Source organism: Lolium rigidum, chromosome 6 (assembly GCF_022539505.1).
Source record: "Lolium rigidum isolate FL_2022 chromosome 6, APGP_CSIRO_Lrig_0.1, whole genome shotgun sequence".
In the NCBI taxonomy this organism is placed as follows: Eukaryota; Viridiplantae; Streptophyta; class Magnoliopsida; order Poales; family Poaceae; genus Lolium; species Lolium rigidum.
In genome coordinates, this window is record NC_061513.1 from 116,868,821 (window position 1) to 116,886,796 (window position 17,976).

The 17,976-nt window shown below is 45.8% G+C and overlaps 3 protein-coding genes across 3 annotated transcripts; 1 reads left to right on the plus strand and 2 right to left on the minus strand.

Annotated features, from left to right (window-relative positions):
• The first annotated feature begins 5,122 nt into the window (after positions 1 to 5,122).
• LOC124658900 lies at positions 5,123 to 5,626 on the plus strand. The gene has a single exon (XM_047196896.1). The coding sequence runs from the start codon at positions 5,123 to 5,125 to the stop codon at positions 5,363 to 5,365; it is 243 nt and encodes an 80-aa protein (XP_047052852.1). The 3' UTR covers positions 5,366 to 5,626.
• Positions 5,627 to 6,093: 467 nt separating this feature from the next.
• Positions 6,094 to 7,925, minus strand: LOC124665624 (putative disease resistance protein RGA3). The gene is made up of 2 exons (XM_047203020.1): positions 7,916 to 7,925; positions 6,094 to 7,852 (listed from the first exon to the last, which is right to left on the minus strand). Exon 2 carries the CDS (start codon positions 7,838 to 7,840, stop codon positions 6,323 to 6,325), a length of 1,518 nt encoding a protein of 505 aa, XP_047058976.1. The 5' UTR covers positions 7,841 to 7,852; positions 7,916 to 7,925; the 3' UTR covers positions 6,094 to 6,322.
• A 6,196-nt stretch (positions 7,926 to 14,121) lies between these two features.
• Positions 14,122 to 17,655, minus strand: LOC124661229 (RGG repeats nuclear RNA binding protein A-like). Its single transcript, XM_047199091.1, has 6 exons — positions 17,286 to 17,655; positions 16,549 to 16,948; positions 16,308 to 16,452; positions 15,323 to 15,481; positions 15,182 to 15,238; positions 14,122 to 14,599 (listed from the first exon to the last, which is right to left on the minus strand). The coding sequence occupies exons 1-6, from the start codon at positions 17,482 to 17,484 to the stop codon at positions 14,396 to 14,398; spliced, it is 1,164 nt and encodes a 387-aa protein (XP_047055047.1). The 5' UTR covers positions 17,485 to 17,655; the 3' UTR covers positions 14,122 to 14,395.
• Between the last annotated feature and the right edge of the window lie 321 nt (positions 17,656 to 17,976).

The window sequence follows — 17,976 nt, forward strand, 5'->3', positions numbered from 1 at the left end:
ACTATACTTGTGGGTCATCACTCGGCTCTTTCGGCTTCCTTAGCCACCAAGCCATCCTCGTCAACTTCCTCTTCGGGTCCATCATCATCCGAGTCCGACGCATAGCATCGGGAATAAGGAATGGAGTGGTCCATCTCCTCTTGCGTCAAATATTTATCCAAATCACCGACATTGTTGTCATTCATCTCGAAACCATCATCACCATCGTCATGCTCGTCATACTCATTCTCCAACGGAGGTTGTTGGGCAATGGGAGATTGGACAATGGGAGATTGGGTGGCTTCTTCTTGGCTCATGGGTGGTGGACTCCTCTCTCGAACGGGGGAGGAGGGCCGGTTAAGGTCAAGCTCGATACGAGCATCAACCGTCTTGGTTGCAAACAACTCCAAAGCCTTGTCTTGTGACCCGGCCACCGTCTCCTTGTAAACGGATCAACGTTGCTCGGAGTTGATACGCATTGTCTTCCAACGGGTGTGCATTCCAAACCCCACATTATGTCTTCCCTCTAGCTCAACACCATCATTTGGCTCATTCCAATTCAACTCAACCCTCACTTGTGCTACCACCTCCGCAAAGCTAGGGCTAAGGTCAAACACCAAGTCAACCTCTTCCGGATCCGGCTCTATGTTTCCCTTCAAGAAAGCATCCTTGTCCACATGATGAACATGAGCAATTCTTTCCATCCCCCTAGCATAATGGGAACAACACATACACACATGTGTTCATTAGTTACCATAATCAACATAATCTACCCATACAAACTAGCACACTACCATTTCTCCTACTTCAACAACACTAACATCCAACCAAATTCATCTCCACCCTCAAATCAACCAAATCCACATCTACGGTTTCACATGTTGATTCAACCAAATACACAAAATCAATGGATGAAAAGAAAGGGGACGGAGGAGATTACCTCAAGGAACGGGTTGGGAACGATCTCCACGGACAGATCTGACGAAATTCGACGGATTGGAGTAGGGATTTGAGGGGGGAAGAGAGAGCCGGCCGCCTTTCTTGGGGGAAGAAGAACAGAGAGAGGAGAATGGATGGGTCGGGCTGGGGCAGGCTCGCGCGTGCAAACATGGGCGCCACACTTTCAAAGTGTGGCGCCGGCGAGAGCAGCGCCACATATCCTGCCACGTCAGATTAGAGCACACCTCAGCGTCGAGGGCGCCACGTCGGATGGATGTGTGGCGCCGGCAGGACGGGCGCCACTCGGGCATGTGTGGCGTCCATGAGAAGGGCGCCACACAAAAAGGTTAGATGGGTGAAATAGTTTACCCGAGAGGTCAGTCTGTGCTATAGTTTCACAAAAGGGTTATTTCTGTGTAAATCGCCGGTTTCTTTGTTGTTCTCACGTGCGTGGTAACCAGGGTACAGGCCGGGGCCCCTTCGTCGCGGGGGCCAGTGCGGGCACACTGTTTGCCCGGCCTATGGGCCGGCCCTGCATTCAAAGCCGGCCGACCTCGTGTGCCCCTGACACGGACACACGGCGCGATCGCCGTCCAGCTGCAACTTGAGCCTCCGGCAATGGTGCGTTCCTATCCTCTTTGTTGCTGATGGAACGATACTGGTTGTATTTTTTATTTACTTCTCTGAATTGAGTGCATCCTAATGGGAACGTATCTGAATTTTCATCCCCTTATCTTCTGCAGATGGTAACGATGAACTAAACGGAATCAATCAACTAGAACCAGCGCCACTATCTATTGTAATGTATGACTGTTGCTATGATTGACACTTCCTGACAAATTAATTAGAATGGTTTTGGGAGAAGTAGCAGGCCTGAAACAGTGTGACCAAGTATAGATGACCCTGACCAAGTTTATTCTGGGATTGTTTTGCTTGGTTGTTTCTAATGACGAGACTCGTATAACCAAGTTTAGATGACAGTATGACAATGGTATTATGTGATTTTGCAGGGTGTTCCATTAGTTCCTCCTTCCCTCTAGCTAATTCCTGCATGCTTAATTATTTCCGCAATTTCAGACCGATGACGACATGGACCCGAAGAGATATGCATAGAGGAGGATGAAGTACAACAGGTAGCTCGAATTCCTCTTCGAAGGTGTGCATGGCTCAGCCTGTATGTTCCATCTCGAGACCATTTCTCGAGGAATGCATCTATACAAGAATTGTTGATTGGCTTTGATCGAATTCTTTTAATTTTTGATTTTGAGATTATTGCCAGTTCTCATATTTTGGGTGGCAGCCTGTGCTTGTCATTCTTGGATATGGATGACAAAGCCGAAGACATTGTCGACCTTGCGGTGGCCACCTTGCTGTCGGACGTGGCTGTTATCATCAACCACCGAGGGACTGCTCATGATGCTGAAGTGCATGAGAATGTCAAGTTTAGTGATGTTGGTGCCGAACCTGGACATGCAGATTAAGGCAAGTGCATGGTGTCCTCTCCCTGTTTTGCATTTTTAAAGCTTATTTGCTCCGGTTAATTGCAATCAGCGCCATTGTCTGAATAGCAATTCACTTTTTGTTTCTTCGATGCACTACCCTTGGTTCTTCAGAATTTCACATTTTATATTCAGCTGCGTTGGAATGGCCATTGTGATTTTGTTACACGAAAGGCGTAGTGCTCTGCTTGATACATGATAAATGTGCAATATCAAATCCATGTATTTTCTTCAAAATTTTGAACTGCATTTTTTATTAGTACTTACTAGCATCATTTATCTTGAGTCAGGTCACTTGTATAGATGAAGTAGCGTAAAAATATTTGGATCTCAGATGTTGAACTTAGCAGATCAAACTGACTGATTGTTGTGCTTTTACTATATTTATTCTAATCCTCACCTCTCGAACCTTTTTTTATGTTTGCAATGGAATGAGTGTGTTCTCCATGCGTCGTGAATGTGTAGTTTTTGACTTGGAGTTTCGAAGAACGGTTAGTTTCAGATACATAGTATAATAGATTGTGCAACTGCGGGCCTTTTCTCTTCATGCATTTTAATGTCGTTAGTATTTGCATCTAAGGAAAAATGATCCGTGCAAAGGCAGTTTTATGATTATGAACAAGACAATGATATTCGGCTCGCCTGTGATATATAGATGGATTGATCTTCATTTTCAGGGTACGCAATGTAATGCTTTGTTGAATATGTCATCACGTTTTTCGAAACTGTATGTTGCTTGCGGAATTGATTGATCGTTCCAGTGTAGAAGTTGTCCTTATGATTATTGTTTATTTGACAGCATTCAGTTCCTGCTTGTCTGTTATACTAGGAAGCACTTCTATATGTCAAGACGAAAACTACCATTACTAATGATACAGATATGGTTTTACTTCTTTGAAGCAACTACCATTGCTATTGATGTAGCCGTTGCAATTTTCGGCGAGCCGATGCACGCTGGATTTCAGTTCGTTGAAGCTCGCTACAGTGTGCAAGGATTTCAATTCATGATGTTGGCTTATCAGATTTTTTTTCTTCTGGAATTTCAATACTTCTTGTTGGGGAGATCATTGTCTGATGGAGCTCAGTACAAAACAAGTCAGGTGCATCTGAAGTTTGGCATGTCAAAAATGTTGTGTGAACTTCTGAAGATTTTAACCGTGTTTCTCAAAATGGTGTTGCCAACATGTCAAATATACGCTGTACATCTGGAGGGTGTAACTGTATCGAGAGTTAGCGCTTTCACTCGACAGTTCGTTGTGCGAAGATATGATGCATGAGTCCAAGGAATTTCAAAATTACACTTACGTCCTTTCTGACATTCTTTTGGTACACTTGCATTTTTTGTGCGACGAGGAAAGGAAATGAAGTTGATCCGAAAGGTGTGCTTAAAATATACTACTCTACAGAGCCTGTCCAATATCAGCATTATGGCGTACATGTTAGTTTTTCTTTAAAAAAACAAAGGTGGGCAATGTATAAATAAAGATATCATTGTTCATCCTTGGTAAAAATAAATCCAATTGTGACATGAGACGCAAAATGTGTCGTACAGAGAAATTTTCGTATACAGAAACCATGCAAAAGAAGCTTAAGACAACATTTGTTGTACGAGAATATCCAAAGTACATCTAAGTCAATAACAAATACATTGTTGGGCCGTTTTTTCCATACATGTGGCGCCCCCTACTAAAAACAAAGTAGAATCTTTAAATTCTAGCAATATTTTCTATGTGATATATTATAAGAAAGAAATCAGAAAAATCGTGGCAACGCACCGGCAGTCACCTAGTTAGTTGTAAAATTGCTATAAAAATAGCGTTTTATTTAGAAAAAAAATCGCCAAGATAAGCATCAGCAAACGGATGCCATTTGGCCCACAGAGAAAACATGAGCCCATAAAGGGCCTCTAGATCCGGGGCCTCCCGGGGAGCTCCTCGCCACCAACCTGGTCGGTGGGTGGAAGGCACCGCACACCCCCCACGATCCAGTAATTTAGTGGGCCGCGGCCCATTGCGTCAGGTGAGTTTTTTTTTCCTTTTTCTTCCTTCTTTTCTGTTTTTTCTTTTCTGTTTATATTTTCGTTTTTTAACATCTAACACTTTTAAAAACTTTTTTCGAGAAAAAGTTTTTCATAAAATTTGAACAGTTTTCTGAAATTAAAACAGTTTTTAAATTTGAACAGTTTTTGGATTTGAATATTTTTCAAAATTCGAAATTTGAACAATTTTTTAACTCGAATAATTTTCAAAATTGAACGTTTTTTGAATATGAACAAATTTCGAATTTGAACAATTTTTCGATTTGAACGATTTTCATATTTGAACAGTTTTCAAATTTGAACGGTTTTCGAATTTGAACGGTTTTCAAATTTGAACATTTTCTCAATTTTCTCAATTTTTAAAAATCAAAATTTTTGAATCTAAAAAAATATAAACAAAACCGAAAACAGAAAAAAGAAAAGAAATCAGAAAAAAGAAACCAGAAAAAAGAAAAAAGAAAAAAGAAAAAAGAAAAAAAGAAAAAACGAGGCCAAACAGCCACAAATGGGCCTGGCCCATACCCGACCAGGGGGTGTGCGGTGGCCGGTAGCCACCGACCTGGTCGGTGTATAGGTTTTGCCGCCTCCCGAGTTCCGAGCATTCCCAGTCTCTCTATCGCGAACCCCTTTCTCCGGCTCTTCCCCAAGCGTCCGGCGAGGCAATACGATGTCGGGGAGCACGATCAGCGGCGGCGCGGCAAGGGCGGCCGCGGTCGTGTGTTGGTCGCAGCGCCACCAGCGATTGCCTCCGCAGGCGGAGCTCCTGCCGCGCATCCTCACCAGCCGAGCGCTGGAATTCGCCCACAAGATCGCCGCCGCCGCCACCGCCCCGGTCCTGCTAGCTGACCTGGTCTGCTCCGCCGGCCCGACCTCCCTACCTGACCTCTGCGACGACTTGATTGGTAAATAGTACGGATCTCGCAGGATGGTGGTAGATTCGTTGTGCGTTCTGCTCTAGCTAGGCTAGTAGTCCCCTGGTTTTTACCTATCCTAAATGCTGATGTATGTCAAGTCGTCAGCGGGATGTCCGGTTATGCTCATGGATTTCATCCAATGTATTGTTCCAACTCATGTTTATTGAGTGATTTCTCCGTGGATCTGTGGCACGCCTGATTCCATCTCTCTCTATATGTACACTTTGTTGGGGGATAAGAAAGCTGCTTACTTCTCAGGGTTTGTCAGTTCACAAGTTAAATTTTGATTTGGGCTAATATGAAAGTAAGAAAGCCATGGTCTGGAATAACATAGATTTCCAGGCTTGATCCTAGTATAGAACACATGAAACATGTGTACTGAACTGTGTTGGATCACATTGAACATGCTTCCCAAATAAGTCTGGTATACCTGATTGGTTGAAGTCACCTTTCTTATCTGCAATACATATAAGTCTTGCTCAAAACTCTGAAATGCTTTTTTTCCTTTCTAATGTTGGACTAGTAACTGGAAGGGTTTGTGCCATTAACATCTCATTCTTCCTACTCGTTTTCTGTCAGTCTGTATTGCAGATAAGAAAGGTTCAATTTCAACCAATCAGGTATACCAGACAGTTATACTTTGATGAGTGTGGACTGTCAACTCAGCCTGCAAAGATAACCCAGACAGCAAGCTGATACATATAATCGAGGAGATGTGGCACACTGACAAAAAGAGGTACACTTTATTTTTGAAAGGCAGCTACCTAAGACATACACATGGAAATCATATTTTCATATCAAACCCTCCCCTGCCTAGACCGCTTCTTACCGAGCACCAAGAGCTTGTCTGTCGGTGACACGACGAAGCTCACCAAGTAGGTGTAGCAGGGAGGTACACTTTATTTTTGAAAGGCAGATACCTAAGATGTACACTTGGAAATCACATTTTCATATCAAACCCTCTCCTGCCTAGACCGCTTCTTACGGAGCACCAAGTGCTTGTCTGTTGGTGACACGACGAAGCTCACCAAGTAGGTGTAGCAGGGAGGTACCCTAGACCTCCATGCCACCGCTTGGAATTTCCCCTGAGACGTAACACACCCAGACAACACATCCTGTGCTGTTATCGTGGGAACCTCGCTGATCTGGGGAGAGCGCTCCTGGTAAATATTGCGCATCACGACAACGTTGTTGGTCTTCACCATTGTCCAGATGTACACAGGTTTGTCCTTCTGTAGGAGATCAATTGGGTGCTCACCGAACATGCTGAGGTGCTTGCTATCGAAATCTCTCAAGCATCTCAGCATCTTGCGCCAGAACTGGGTGTCAAGATTGTCTCTCAGTATGCCGGCGACAGTATTTGCTGCCATGAACGATCTGTTCATGTGGACCGCAATCTCCATACCGAGAGCTGCCAGGTTCGGATGCTCTTCGGGGTTTCTGCTCCCAAATGCGATCGTCTTGAAGAAATACCAGTAAGCTTCTTGGTGCAAAAATTTCAAGGTAAGAGCCTGTGCCGTTCCAAAGGATGCTATCTTATCTGAGCGGCTCGTGAGTATGATTTTACTGCCTGGTGTCATGTGCTTTACCGCAGAGGTGTACAATCGCCTCCATGTTTCCTCGTCCATGTCCCCGGCTAGCTCAATGACAGCAAGTGAGTCTCCATGTGATGTGGAAGCAAGTTTCTGATGCTTGATCACACCGCTATGTCTTAGAGTGGCCAAGTTTCCACCTTTGAGATCGCTTCCGCTGAGGAAGACGATCAACGAGAAGCGATCTCGCACCCTCTCGTTCAGGCAGACATGCTCAACAAGTGTACTCTTTCCGACTCTCGGTGCGCCGATTACGGGAAGCACCCCCAGTTTTCCATTGCCAGTGGTCTCCCTCCAAAACAGAAAGCTGATAATTGTCTCTTTCTCCATTTGGCGGCCAAACATAACCTGATCAAGCAATAGATATGCATTGTAAGGTTGCCGGGACACACGAGGATAGCTGGCCAAGAACAATATTAACTCCTGCATGTCACCGATCATTCTCTCGATACTACCAAGCATCTTGTCTAGATTCCTGCTGTCCCAGACATCGAACATGAAGTCCATGCTCAGGGTATTGCACATGGAGAAGAAGAGACGTTTGGAACTCGAAGGACTGAATCTGGACAGGACAAATGAACTGCCAGTAGTCACCTCACCTTTGGCTTCGTCTGTGTGCACTGCGTATCTGAAGGCGTCTAGCGTGTAGTAGCCTCTGTACATATCTTCTCTCATCATCTGGAGCTGTTGGAGCATTACCTGGTTGGTTATGTGCCGCCCCTCGGCCTCCTCGATGATGGCTTCGATCCTTAGCAACATTGCCCTTAGTCTCTGGAGCTTCTCCTCTTGTGCTCCCTTCGACTGCAAGTATCTCTGGGTTACCATGGACAGGGCTCTGCCGACCAGATCACCCATGATTGAGGAGAGGAGCGGCTCCATTTGGGAAGCCCCCTGTTGGCTGTTGCTGGTGAGACGAGTGAATCGACCAAAGAAGAGAAGAGGGAAAGTTAAAACCTCAGGTTGTGGTTCGGGCTGGATGCATATAATTCCTCATTTCTGAACATGGAATTCTGCAACTTTGACGGGAAGGCCGTAGAATTTGACATAAGTACGAGACAGTGAGTCTTTTTTTTGTTTTTTTTTATAAAAGTACGAGACAGTGAGTCTACGGCCCGGCATGCCCGGGCGGCTGCCCGGGCTCCGGTTGCTAACTCTCTTTGATGCTTAGTTGAAGCTGCTAGCTTAAATGAGGGTATCTTGGGGCAAACTCTGGTCAAAATAGTTGCGTGTATACCTTGCCCAGGCTCGGCACTTGGGCTGGCTCCGCCAACTAAGAATTATCCTTGTGATGGAACAAAAACGCCTATATGACATTTATTTATGACTCGGTCAAGCCTGCCAACGTTTTCGACCAAACTGAGATAGCTAAAGGTTACCAACTTTCCATGCATGTGCTACCAACCATGTGAGATAACATTCAAGGCGGCTAGTAGCAATATGTTTGCCCATTGACCTGGCTCTTGTGTTGATTCCTCTTTCTAGTGTCGGAGCTAGCTTGCAGTCTAACTTATTGGCAACTTGACATTTCCTTGTGGCTAGGATTTGTTCCAACCTCAAAGTCACCGAACCTAATCATATGACCGGAAAATAGCACCGAGGATTAGTAAAGCCCTCTAAAAGAAACCAAGCAGCAAAACAAAGCATCTTCTCCCTCTCCATCTAGAAGGATTAACCATGGAGATACTCGTCTCTGCAGTTATTGGTGATGTTATTAGCAGGTCCATATCATGGACGGATACCGCCGGATACTGAGTGGAGAAGCGGAAGAGAGCCTGCAAAATCTGCACTGCGTGCTGCTGGGAGTCCACGTCACTGTCGAGGAGGCCGAAAGGCGGAACATCACGAACCAAGCGATGCTCTGGCAGCTCGACATGCTGAGGCTACTACATGTTCAATGTTGTGAAGTGTATAAGTGGTGGTTGCGTTGGCAAGAGGATACTACATGTTCAATATTGTGAAGTGTACACGTGGTGGTGACGTTGGCAAGTGCATGAAGCTTGACATTCGACATTTTGAAACTTGACATTTGACACCTTCACGTGCAAAGGCCACGGAGAAGGCGACACCACGGCCAAAGATGAGGTGAGCGGCCACTAGTCCATCCTGTGCAGATTCAATCCCGCCAAGCGTCTCTGTCTCTCTGCTAGGGCACCAAAGAACAAGGTGTTCGGCGGCAAGGGTGTCAACGAGCTCAGGGAAATGTTATGTGGCCTTGAGATGATTGTGGCTGACATGGAGGAGTTTGTGTTGTTCTTGAAGAGCTATCCTCCGATGTGCGTGAAACATGCATCAGCTACTTGTTCTCATACATGCTCAACGAGTATGAGAGGATTCTGAGCTTTCTGCTGCAGATTGCCCCCACCCTCGTTGAGCATGTTTGCTATGACAACGAGTGCGCAGTCTCATCGATTGTTTCCTTCACTAAAGATGATCTCCAAGGCGTGAAGGCGAATGCGGAAATTCTCTTGGCCGGTCAGTCTCCCCTTTGCATTTCCCACGCGTCGCCCCCTCCAGTCGACTGAGGGGGCGAACCCTAGCCCCTCCGCCGCCAGCCCCCATCTCCGTCCTGCCCCCCTCGTCGCCCCCAGAGGCGCTGCCGGCCAAGCCCGCCGGCGCCGGTGAAGGGGGCGGCAAGGATCTGAGCCCTTGGCTCCTCGCGCGGTGAATAGCTGGAGGACCTCCGCGCCAAGCTCGCCTTTGCTGATGTGGCTGCTCCGTGGTCTCCTCCCATGCCGGTGCTGGTTCCTCTGAAGCGGCTCAGGTAAGGGAGGGTTATGTTGGTGTCTTCCTCGGCGGGGGCTCCGGGCGGCGGCCCTGGCGCTCGTGTGGATGCTAGCTGCTGACCTTGGCTGCTTGGGCAGCGGCCCGGTAGCACGTGCCGGTCCGGCGTGCTCGGCCTCTCCGGCGTCGCGCGCGTCAAATCTGAAGGTTGCACTTCGTCTATTTGATCCGTGACCCAGCCTGGCTACCGGAGCTTGGCTAGGAGGGTCACGGTGGGCTGGGGGGACTGGGGTCTCCGGGAGAAATCCCTGGCTGGTTGGCCACGACGGCGGCGACGCCTGCGGTCATCGTTCCCTTGCAGGAGGCACCGTCGAGGTTCCCCTCCCTCCTACCATCCCTTGGTTGCCTAGGTGAAAACCCAATTCTTCTTGGAATGGACAGCGGCTACGCCTCCGGCGTGGTGTCCTTCTTGAAGGCTCCGCCTTGGGTAAAGGGGGCAGCATTTTGTTGGTACAAATTTGGTTGGTGGCAATGGTTGGATCCTTTCGCGGCGCCTCTCTTCGGTTCTCCGGCGAGGGTGCTACATCTTGTTGGAGTTGTTGTTCCTTCGTGGCACCAAATGCTTGCATCAGACCGGGTGAGCTCTCAAGCCCGGTGGTGGAGCTGTGTTGGTGGTGATCTTGGTTGTTCTTGGTGGTCGTGCTTGGCCTCTGCTCTCCAGTTTCAATGGCACTGGTCTCCGTTTGAGCTCTAGGGTGAGCAACTCCGGCCGATGGTGCGGCGCCCTTCGATCCAGGGCGAGGTAGCAGGGGCTCTTTTCGGCTTCGGAGACGGGGCGGGGCTGTTGGCCCTTTGGAGTATGCTCGAGCTGGTATCTCTTCGATGGTGGGCTCCCTCTAAGCTTCAGCTTTCGCCGCTTCGCGTGTGTGGCTTCGCCTTGGTGGATGAGGACTTCGACGATCAAGTTGTATGTCTTGTTTTTCCTGTTTGCTTGTGTGCGTTGTTGTCTTGTAAGTTGATCCCTCGGCACCCTATAACTATCTGATGTTTCGGGTGTTATGAATTTAACTCAGGGCTTAGGTCTACTGTTTAAAGAAGGAGAATGCAAATGCTCTGCAAGACAGTGGTGTTATTAAGTAGGGCTACTGATTATTGTGGAACTGAATTGGGATTTTGAAAAGGAAAGGAATTATGGAGGAGGATGTGCTCTTTACTGAGGCGTATGATTAGGCTGGCAAAACCTCAGACTTAAACTGAGGCCATGTCTGATTCGCAGGATTTCACGAACGTAGAAATAGTAAAAAAATGCAGAAATGGGATAGAAACGCATGTCTAATCCCACATGGTTGTAAAAGCACAGGAATTTGTGAAGTTGGACGTTTGATTCACAGGAATAGGAAAAACACAGGAATCCTTAAAATCATAATTAAATCATGATTAAAATAAATATAAAGGAAAGATTAGGTTATTATCATGCAACATATGACCTTTGTCTCGTTCTTTGTACGTAGGAATGTAAAAAAGAGGTTTAAGTGGATTGTGGAATTTCTTTGATTTCCCTATAAAACTCCACGGGAAATGGAACAAAAAAGCTGTTGAATTGGTCTATTTCTTGCGCGTACCTATTGAAGTATTTCGAGTACCCATTTTTTAAACTGAATTGAATGAAGAATAATTGGAAGAAGAAAAGTTTTCTCAACACAGAGAGGAAGTCCCTCGAAATTGGATTTGTTATTGTAAGGGTATTTTTGAGTATTTATCTAAAGAAAGGAACAACCGAAAGGAAAAATTCCTACACCCCAATCCTTTGAATCAAATGGATGAATAGTATCACCGAAGGAAAAAAAAATGTGAGAAATCCACCGATCGATTAATAATTATCAACGGTAGTACAAATAGCCCAAAAAGTAAAGAAAATTACAAATTAGTACTCGGACCACCTAGCGACGACTACAGACAATGCTTCTTTCACGTAGGCAAACTCGGTTGGCGCCTTTCTGCGAGCTAACCTTGATGCCCATTTGTAGCGCAAAGTTCTGGAGGGCCTCAGAGAATTCACCACCAAGCATTTACTTATGTTCGGCGAACATCCAATCGATCTCTTGATGAAAGACCGACCTATATACCTCTGGAGGATGGCGAGCAGTTCTGAAGTCCTTATAGAGTTATAGCCCATCGCTGTTATGAGGTGTGCTCTCCCGGGCAGAAAGTTCCTGAGCTGAAAATGCATGATATTGTGTATGGCAAAGCTAGGCCCCATGGAAGATTTGAATGCCTTGTATGGAAATCTCACATACCTCCCTACTATAGCTACCTGATGAGCTGCAGCATAGTGAAACCGCAGCGCATGTTGGTGAAGAAGCGCTCTTGGTTGCAAAGTATATGATCCTTATGCAGGTATGCTCTTCTGGAGTTGACCGTACGGCTGGATCCTGGGTGTTTCATACTTGTATGATGTCCATTCAGTATCCAATTTGTGCAGCAATACCTGACATAAAATATGGATGATATCAACAAATATGGCCATAATAACGGTGTAACATCTCTCTTAAAGTTGAAATGAAATCTTGCCGTTACTGTGTAGGTAAACGGCGCGCTCCATCATGTTGAACTACTCAAGTGAAGCAATCTGGAGTATGATACCGGAGAAATTTTAAGATGCACTCGGGTTGACATGGGCCGTTTATGCAGGTGTGCTCTTTCTGGAGTTGGCCATAGAGCTGGGTGTTTTATTCTTGTATGTATGTTGTCCATTCAGTAATCTCCGGTTTGTGCAGCAAGATCTGATATAAAATCTGAATGCTACCAACAAATGTAACCAGTATAACAGCGTAACACTTATCTAAAGTTGAAATGAAATCCTTGCCGTTACTGTATAGGTAAAAAAGCATGCTCCGCTATGCTCAACTAACTACTCGAGTAAAACAATCTGGAGTATGATACATTGATACTCCCTCCATCCCATGAAACATGTCGGAGATTACTCTAAATTAGATCTATCTAGATACTAAATAACATCTAGATACATCTAAATTTTAATAAATTTTAGACATGTTTGGTGGGAAGGAGGTGCAAACTAACTAGCTATCCATATCTTACTTGGAAACGCAGGTTTTTGTAGTGTCAGTGTGGCCACATGTCTGACATACTCGTAGCGTTCACTACTTTCAACATATCTTCTGTCCAAAGTCCATTCCTGAAGGAAGATGACGCCGTGTGTGTTGTAACGACCGGTTTGCCATTTCAGACCTAGAGGGGCACGCCAGTATTACAACACACGCAGCGTGTGCATATAGTCCAATGATGAAGTGCATTGAACTCTTTAAAAACCTATAGACACGGACTGGCCAGTCTAATTGCATTGAGACTTCTCAAAAAAATTGCATTGAGAAATCTCGACCAATACATTGTCTAGTCAAATAGAACACCTCGCGGCATTTACAAGATTGACAGCATGAAGCATGACACCTCATTACTATATTCACTTTCAACTCTGGATGAGCTATGATCCTTGACTTATGAGTCAGTCGAGCGAGCCTACTGAACCCGGTCAAACAATTAGAGCCTACTGATATTTTGGTCAGGCTGGATTGCTGGAATATAGCTTCCCCAACAAGCTTTTGGAGAGCTGCGCTGGTTTGCATGCTTGACCCGGCTTCTGGGGCACAAAGTGAGCACTAAAATACTCCTAGAGCAAACATTTCCGATGAGCACTTAGCAGACGAATTCTAACGAAGTGTTGTATCTATCATACTGTTAAAAAAATTATCACCAATATATACTCTAGTGTTCAGTTACCACTTACCACCATAGTGGGTTGTCATCAATCTGATTTGTGGACATGGGCGGAGCTACACGAGGGATATGGGTGTACCAATGTACAACCATTATTTTTGACAAAGCTCAGACAGATATGTGTACTCCAGATATACTGAACAATCTAGGTCAAATAAATTAGGAAGCCAGACTAAAACTTTGATTTTTTTGACAACTATATGTACACAAATTATTTCGATGCTTCCTCCACCATCATCTAACAAAAACCATTGTCATCATATCAGGGAGTGACTACTTATCTTATCCAATCTAGAAATTCTTAGCGAATGTCCCCAAATCGTTCTATCTCCTTATACTAGCACAAATCGCACAATCCCTTTATGCATCTTTCCATCTCATTATACTTGCATTAATCTCATAATCCCTTTATGTGCAAGAATGCCAATAATCAGATTGACTGGTTATTATCATCAGAATTTAAAACAAAACAAATATTTCTCTGTTCCCACCGTGACAGCAAATCCCAGCGGAAGGATCTGACAACCAGTACCCATGCAATCCAAAGTTAACGTTGCGCCATGTTAACCATCTTTGCTTCACAAAGGCGTAAGCCCTCCTTTCATCGGTGTGTTGTCTTTGTTTAGGCAAGAATCGCCAGTTGCTTTGCTGGTATCACATCATTTCACTAAAAGCAAGAATAAACAACATAGCAGACGATTCTTTAACCAAAAGCAAAGCTAGCCTACAAAACTAGAGGCTAATCCCGACGATCATCTGAACTCCGGTATACAAAGTCTAGTACCGAACATTGAAAGAAAACCACATGCAGCACCATTATTTGTTGCAATTAACTGTGACACAATAATTCAACGTCAGGCAAAATTTAAAGGCAACACCAGTAAAGACAATGCAGCGCTTCAGATGGCACGCAACCTTTCACTTCCCTCCTCCCAGGGTCGGGAACTGAGATTGATCTTCGATGGATGGTGCAGCAGCTTGTCCACGCTGGTATCCCCCTCCAAATCCACCTCTGAAACCACCACGGTCTCCACGGCCCTCACCACGGCCCCTTCCACGACCACGGCCGCCATAGTACCGTTCTCCCTCAGCAGGTTTGAGGAACTCGTTGATGCTCAACGACTGAAGAAAATAATTACCATATTAGCATCCTTCATTTCTTCCCCAGGGGATAAAGTAGCAGTCTTATTTTCACTTCAAATAGAAAAAATGGTACCACACCATAACCATCAAAACCACAATGGACTTGCTACACAAATTGTGGGTTGTTTGACTAACACCGCCTCTAGCATTTATCACAAAAAAACTGAAGTTCAACAAATTGGGATTCAAAATTCTAATTCCACTTATATCAGAAGCTATCAATTAACACACCCTAATTCAAAACTGAAGGGTTGATTCAGATCCAACATTACAGCCCAAGAGGATAGTTACAAACTTACCCTATCTGGTACATAATTTGCTAGTAATTAACACAAGAACAGAAGTAGTATAAATTAAAAGGAATCCTCAAAACATACTGTAACCAAGTGGGATTATAGAAAACACAGAAAGCTCAACAATTCAAATGAACAATATCAAATACACCAGTTCAACAGGAAAATCTCAAGTGACAGCACCAAATGTAAGAACTAGTTCAGACACCAACAAACTGCTCTCGGGATTGCCGCATGCTACATAGTAAGAATATAGATAGGTTATTACCTTCTTGGCGCGCTCCTCACGCTCAGCACTTTCCTTCTTCTTATCCTTGTCAGCGCCCTAAGGAGACATAGGCATAATCAGTAGATTATTCCAACTTCACCGAAGTGTAAGGATTAAAATTGCATGCACTGGCAAACATACCAATTTAATGAAAATCTCATCATTTGCTTTCTTTGTAGACAGTGGCTGCAGAGACTGCAGGTCCTTGTCAACTTCAACCTTCCTTTCTTCAGTCTTCAGTGCAAGTAGTGCTTTCCGCTTTTCCTCCCTAATTTTTTCGTACTCCTCTAGGGTCATCTCCTGTAGAAATTGGAATATTAGTACGCAAAGAGATTAGTGCGATGGAACCAGACAAGTATGAAAAGGAACTAGATGACATATCATTAAGAAGAATAGCCACCCTGAATTGAGCTGAATGGGAATCGTTCCAGGCTGTGTGAGGTGCACTCACAATGCCCACAGGTTGAGAAGCTCAGTCCATTGCATTAAATATCAAATGCAATAGGAAAGGAGATGAAAAATTTACTAGGATTTGACATAAAAAGAGTTGGTGACTTTGGTAAACAAAACCAGCAAGTGAACTAAGACAATACTCCAGGCCTGTCAGGAGTAGAAAAATATAATAATAGGAGAGTGGTGCAAAATAGAGGCTCCCAGGTGCCAGGACACGCAAAACATCCCTACAAGCTACAAGCGATGGATAAGCTTGCAAAGGATGAGGAGAAAATGAGGTCTGAAAAATATTAATTTTCCTGTGAAACTCCACTGGAACACTTTTTCTGTAGGTTCCCAGAGGAATCCTTTGAACCATCAAGTGAACTATACTCCTGACTAGAGAAAATCCTTTGTTTTTATGCAGGTTATGAAAAAATCATTCAAGTGGGCAGGCCCTTCGTTACACAAAGGATGAAGGGGCTAGTATCATCCCCAACAGTATAGCTAAGTATAATATACAAGGGGCAACTTGTAGCAGTAATATAAGCTATCATAACAACAGATAACAAGACAATAATGAACAAGGGGCCAGAGGGTAAGGCACTATCTACTATAGGAAAAAACATTTGACTTCTGCAAACCTAAAAAACAGGGTAATCTCCACAAAGTTGGATTGGAGTGTAGCCTTTACCTTATCCTCTTCATTCTCTTCCTCCTCCTTTGCAGCAACATCCTTGTTATCCTTGTTCTCCTCTGTTGTTGGAGCATCATCCTGCTCAGCTTGCTTCTCAGCGATGGGAGCATTGTCCTCAATTTTAAGAGCTTCATCAGTTTCCCTGCTTACACAAAACAGCCTCTACTGTTATGTCTGCATTCAGCCATTTACCAATTGAGATAGTAATGAAAAACAAGAGTAGATGAAGCTTCCTTACTGCGCAAGGCCTTCATCAGTGGAAGATCCCCAGTTCCCACGCCCTGCACCATCACGTTTCATCCCGTAGCCACGACCAGTCCCGCTGTGGCGCTCATAATTCCTCCTGGGTGGCCTCTCAGAATCATCACCGAACTCGCTGTTCCGGTAACCACCACGTCTACCTCCGCCTCCACCTCCACGGTACGGTGGTCGAGGGCCCCTCTCACTGTCACCGTAACCTCCTGCAGCTACAGCACCATCTCCAGAGCCTGCCCCGCCACCATAACCTCCCTGGTAGCCATTCGTGTTCTCACTGCCATAGTCACGGTTCTGGCCATATCGCCCGCCTCTGCCGCGGCCAGGTTCGCCACGGCCAAATCCTCCGCGTGATGGCGCACCACCACTTCGTGCATCCCTCACTGAAACATGTCAAGTTAAAGGGCTTCAGTGAAAATGAGGAAACGGAGCAAGAAAGTAATCAAAGGTTCGAACAGTATCTTCGAAGGAAGGTATAAATTCGACTTCTCAGCCGATGGAAAGCACAGGACATCACAGCAAATGGCATCAAAAATATTTACAACCGACATGATATACTAAACGAAGGAATATAATACCGCCTCGAAATGAAATGCTAAGGAGTAAACATGCCCAAACTAATCAAAGAACTTATTTTGAACAAATCGATCCACGTCAGAAGGTGGAAAAAAGGCCAAACGTCCCGAGCTCAGATCTAGCGCTCTGGCGGCCACAACTCACCAGCCTGTGCAGGGGGAGCAGGTTTGGTCGGCAGCTTGGCGGCCGCCCCAGTCTGGGGCCCCTTTCCAGCAGGCGCTGCGGCCGGCTTCTTGGCCTCGGCCTTCTGCGCAGCCGCGGCCGCAGCCGCCGCAGCGAGCAGCTGCGAGGGGTCGTCGTTGTCGTCGGCGCCGAGGATGTCGAACTGGTTCATGGCCGCCATGGCAGCGGCGCGGGGGGCAGGGAGCTGCGGTGGATCGACTTGCTATTCGACGAGCAGATGAGAGGCGCGAGCTAGCAGCTTCGTCGGATGGATGCCATTAGAAGAGTGAGGGGAGGTGGGAGGGGTTTTGGATGCGGCGGCGGCGGCGGCGGCGGCGGCGGCGGCTAGGGGTTGGAGACGAGGGGAGGGGAGTGTGTGAGACGGAGAAACCCTAGCCGCACTCCTGCGCGAGCTCATATCCTTTGTGTCGGAGGTTTTTTACCATTTCCGCTCAGAGTCGTCTAATTACAGTAATACCCTCCGTGGGTATTGCTAGGGGCAACACGTGCCTAGCTGGACCAGACGGGTAGTTTTGGGATTCTGCAGCACATTAGTGGTGAAGGGCTAGTGGGTTGAGAATCCGGGCATCTGGACCCATGGGTTGCCATCGGACCACTGAGATTTCGCTTTCGACTAAAATAGGTTATTTGGACTAAATTGCACATTCCGGGT

Bases quoted from the DNA above. Each gene is read 5' to 3' on its own strand.
- LOC124658900 (XM_047196896.1), top strand. From the start codon at position 5,123: ATGTCGGGGAGCACGATCAGCGGCGGCGCGGCAAGGGCGGCCGCGGTC.
- LOC124665624 (XM_047203020.1), bottom strand. From the start codon at position 7,840: ATGGAGCCGCTCCTCTCCTCAATCATGGGTGATCTGGTCGGCAGAGCC.
- LOC124661229 (XM_047199091.1), bottom strand. From the start codon at position 17,484: ATGGCGGCCATGAACCAGTTCGACATCCTCGGCGCCGACGACAACGAC. The intron at 16,453-16,548 runs GTAAGGAAGCTT...TTGTGTAAGCAG, and splicing joins ACTGATGAAGGCCTTGCGCA to GGAAACTGATGAAGCTCTTA. The intron at 14,600-15,181 runs GTAATAACCTAT...TATTTTCTTCAG, and splicing joins GTGAGGAGCGCGCCAAGAAG to TCGTTGAGCATCAACGAGTT.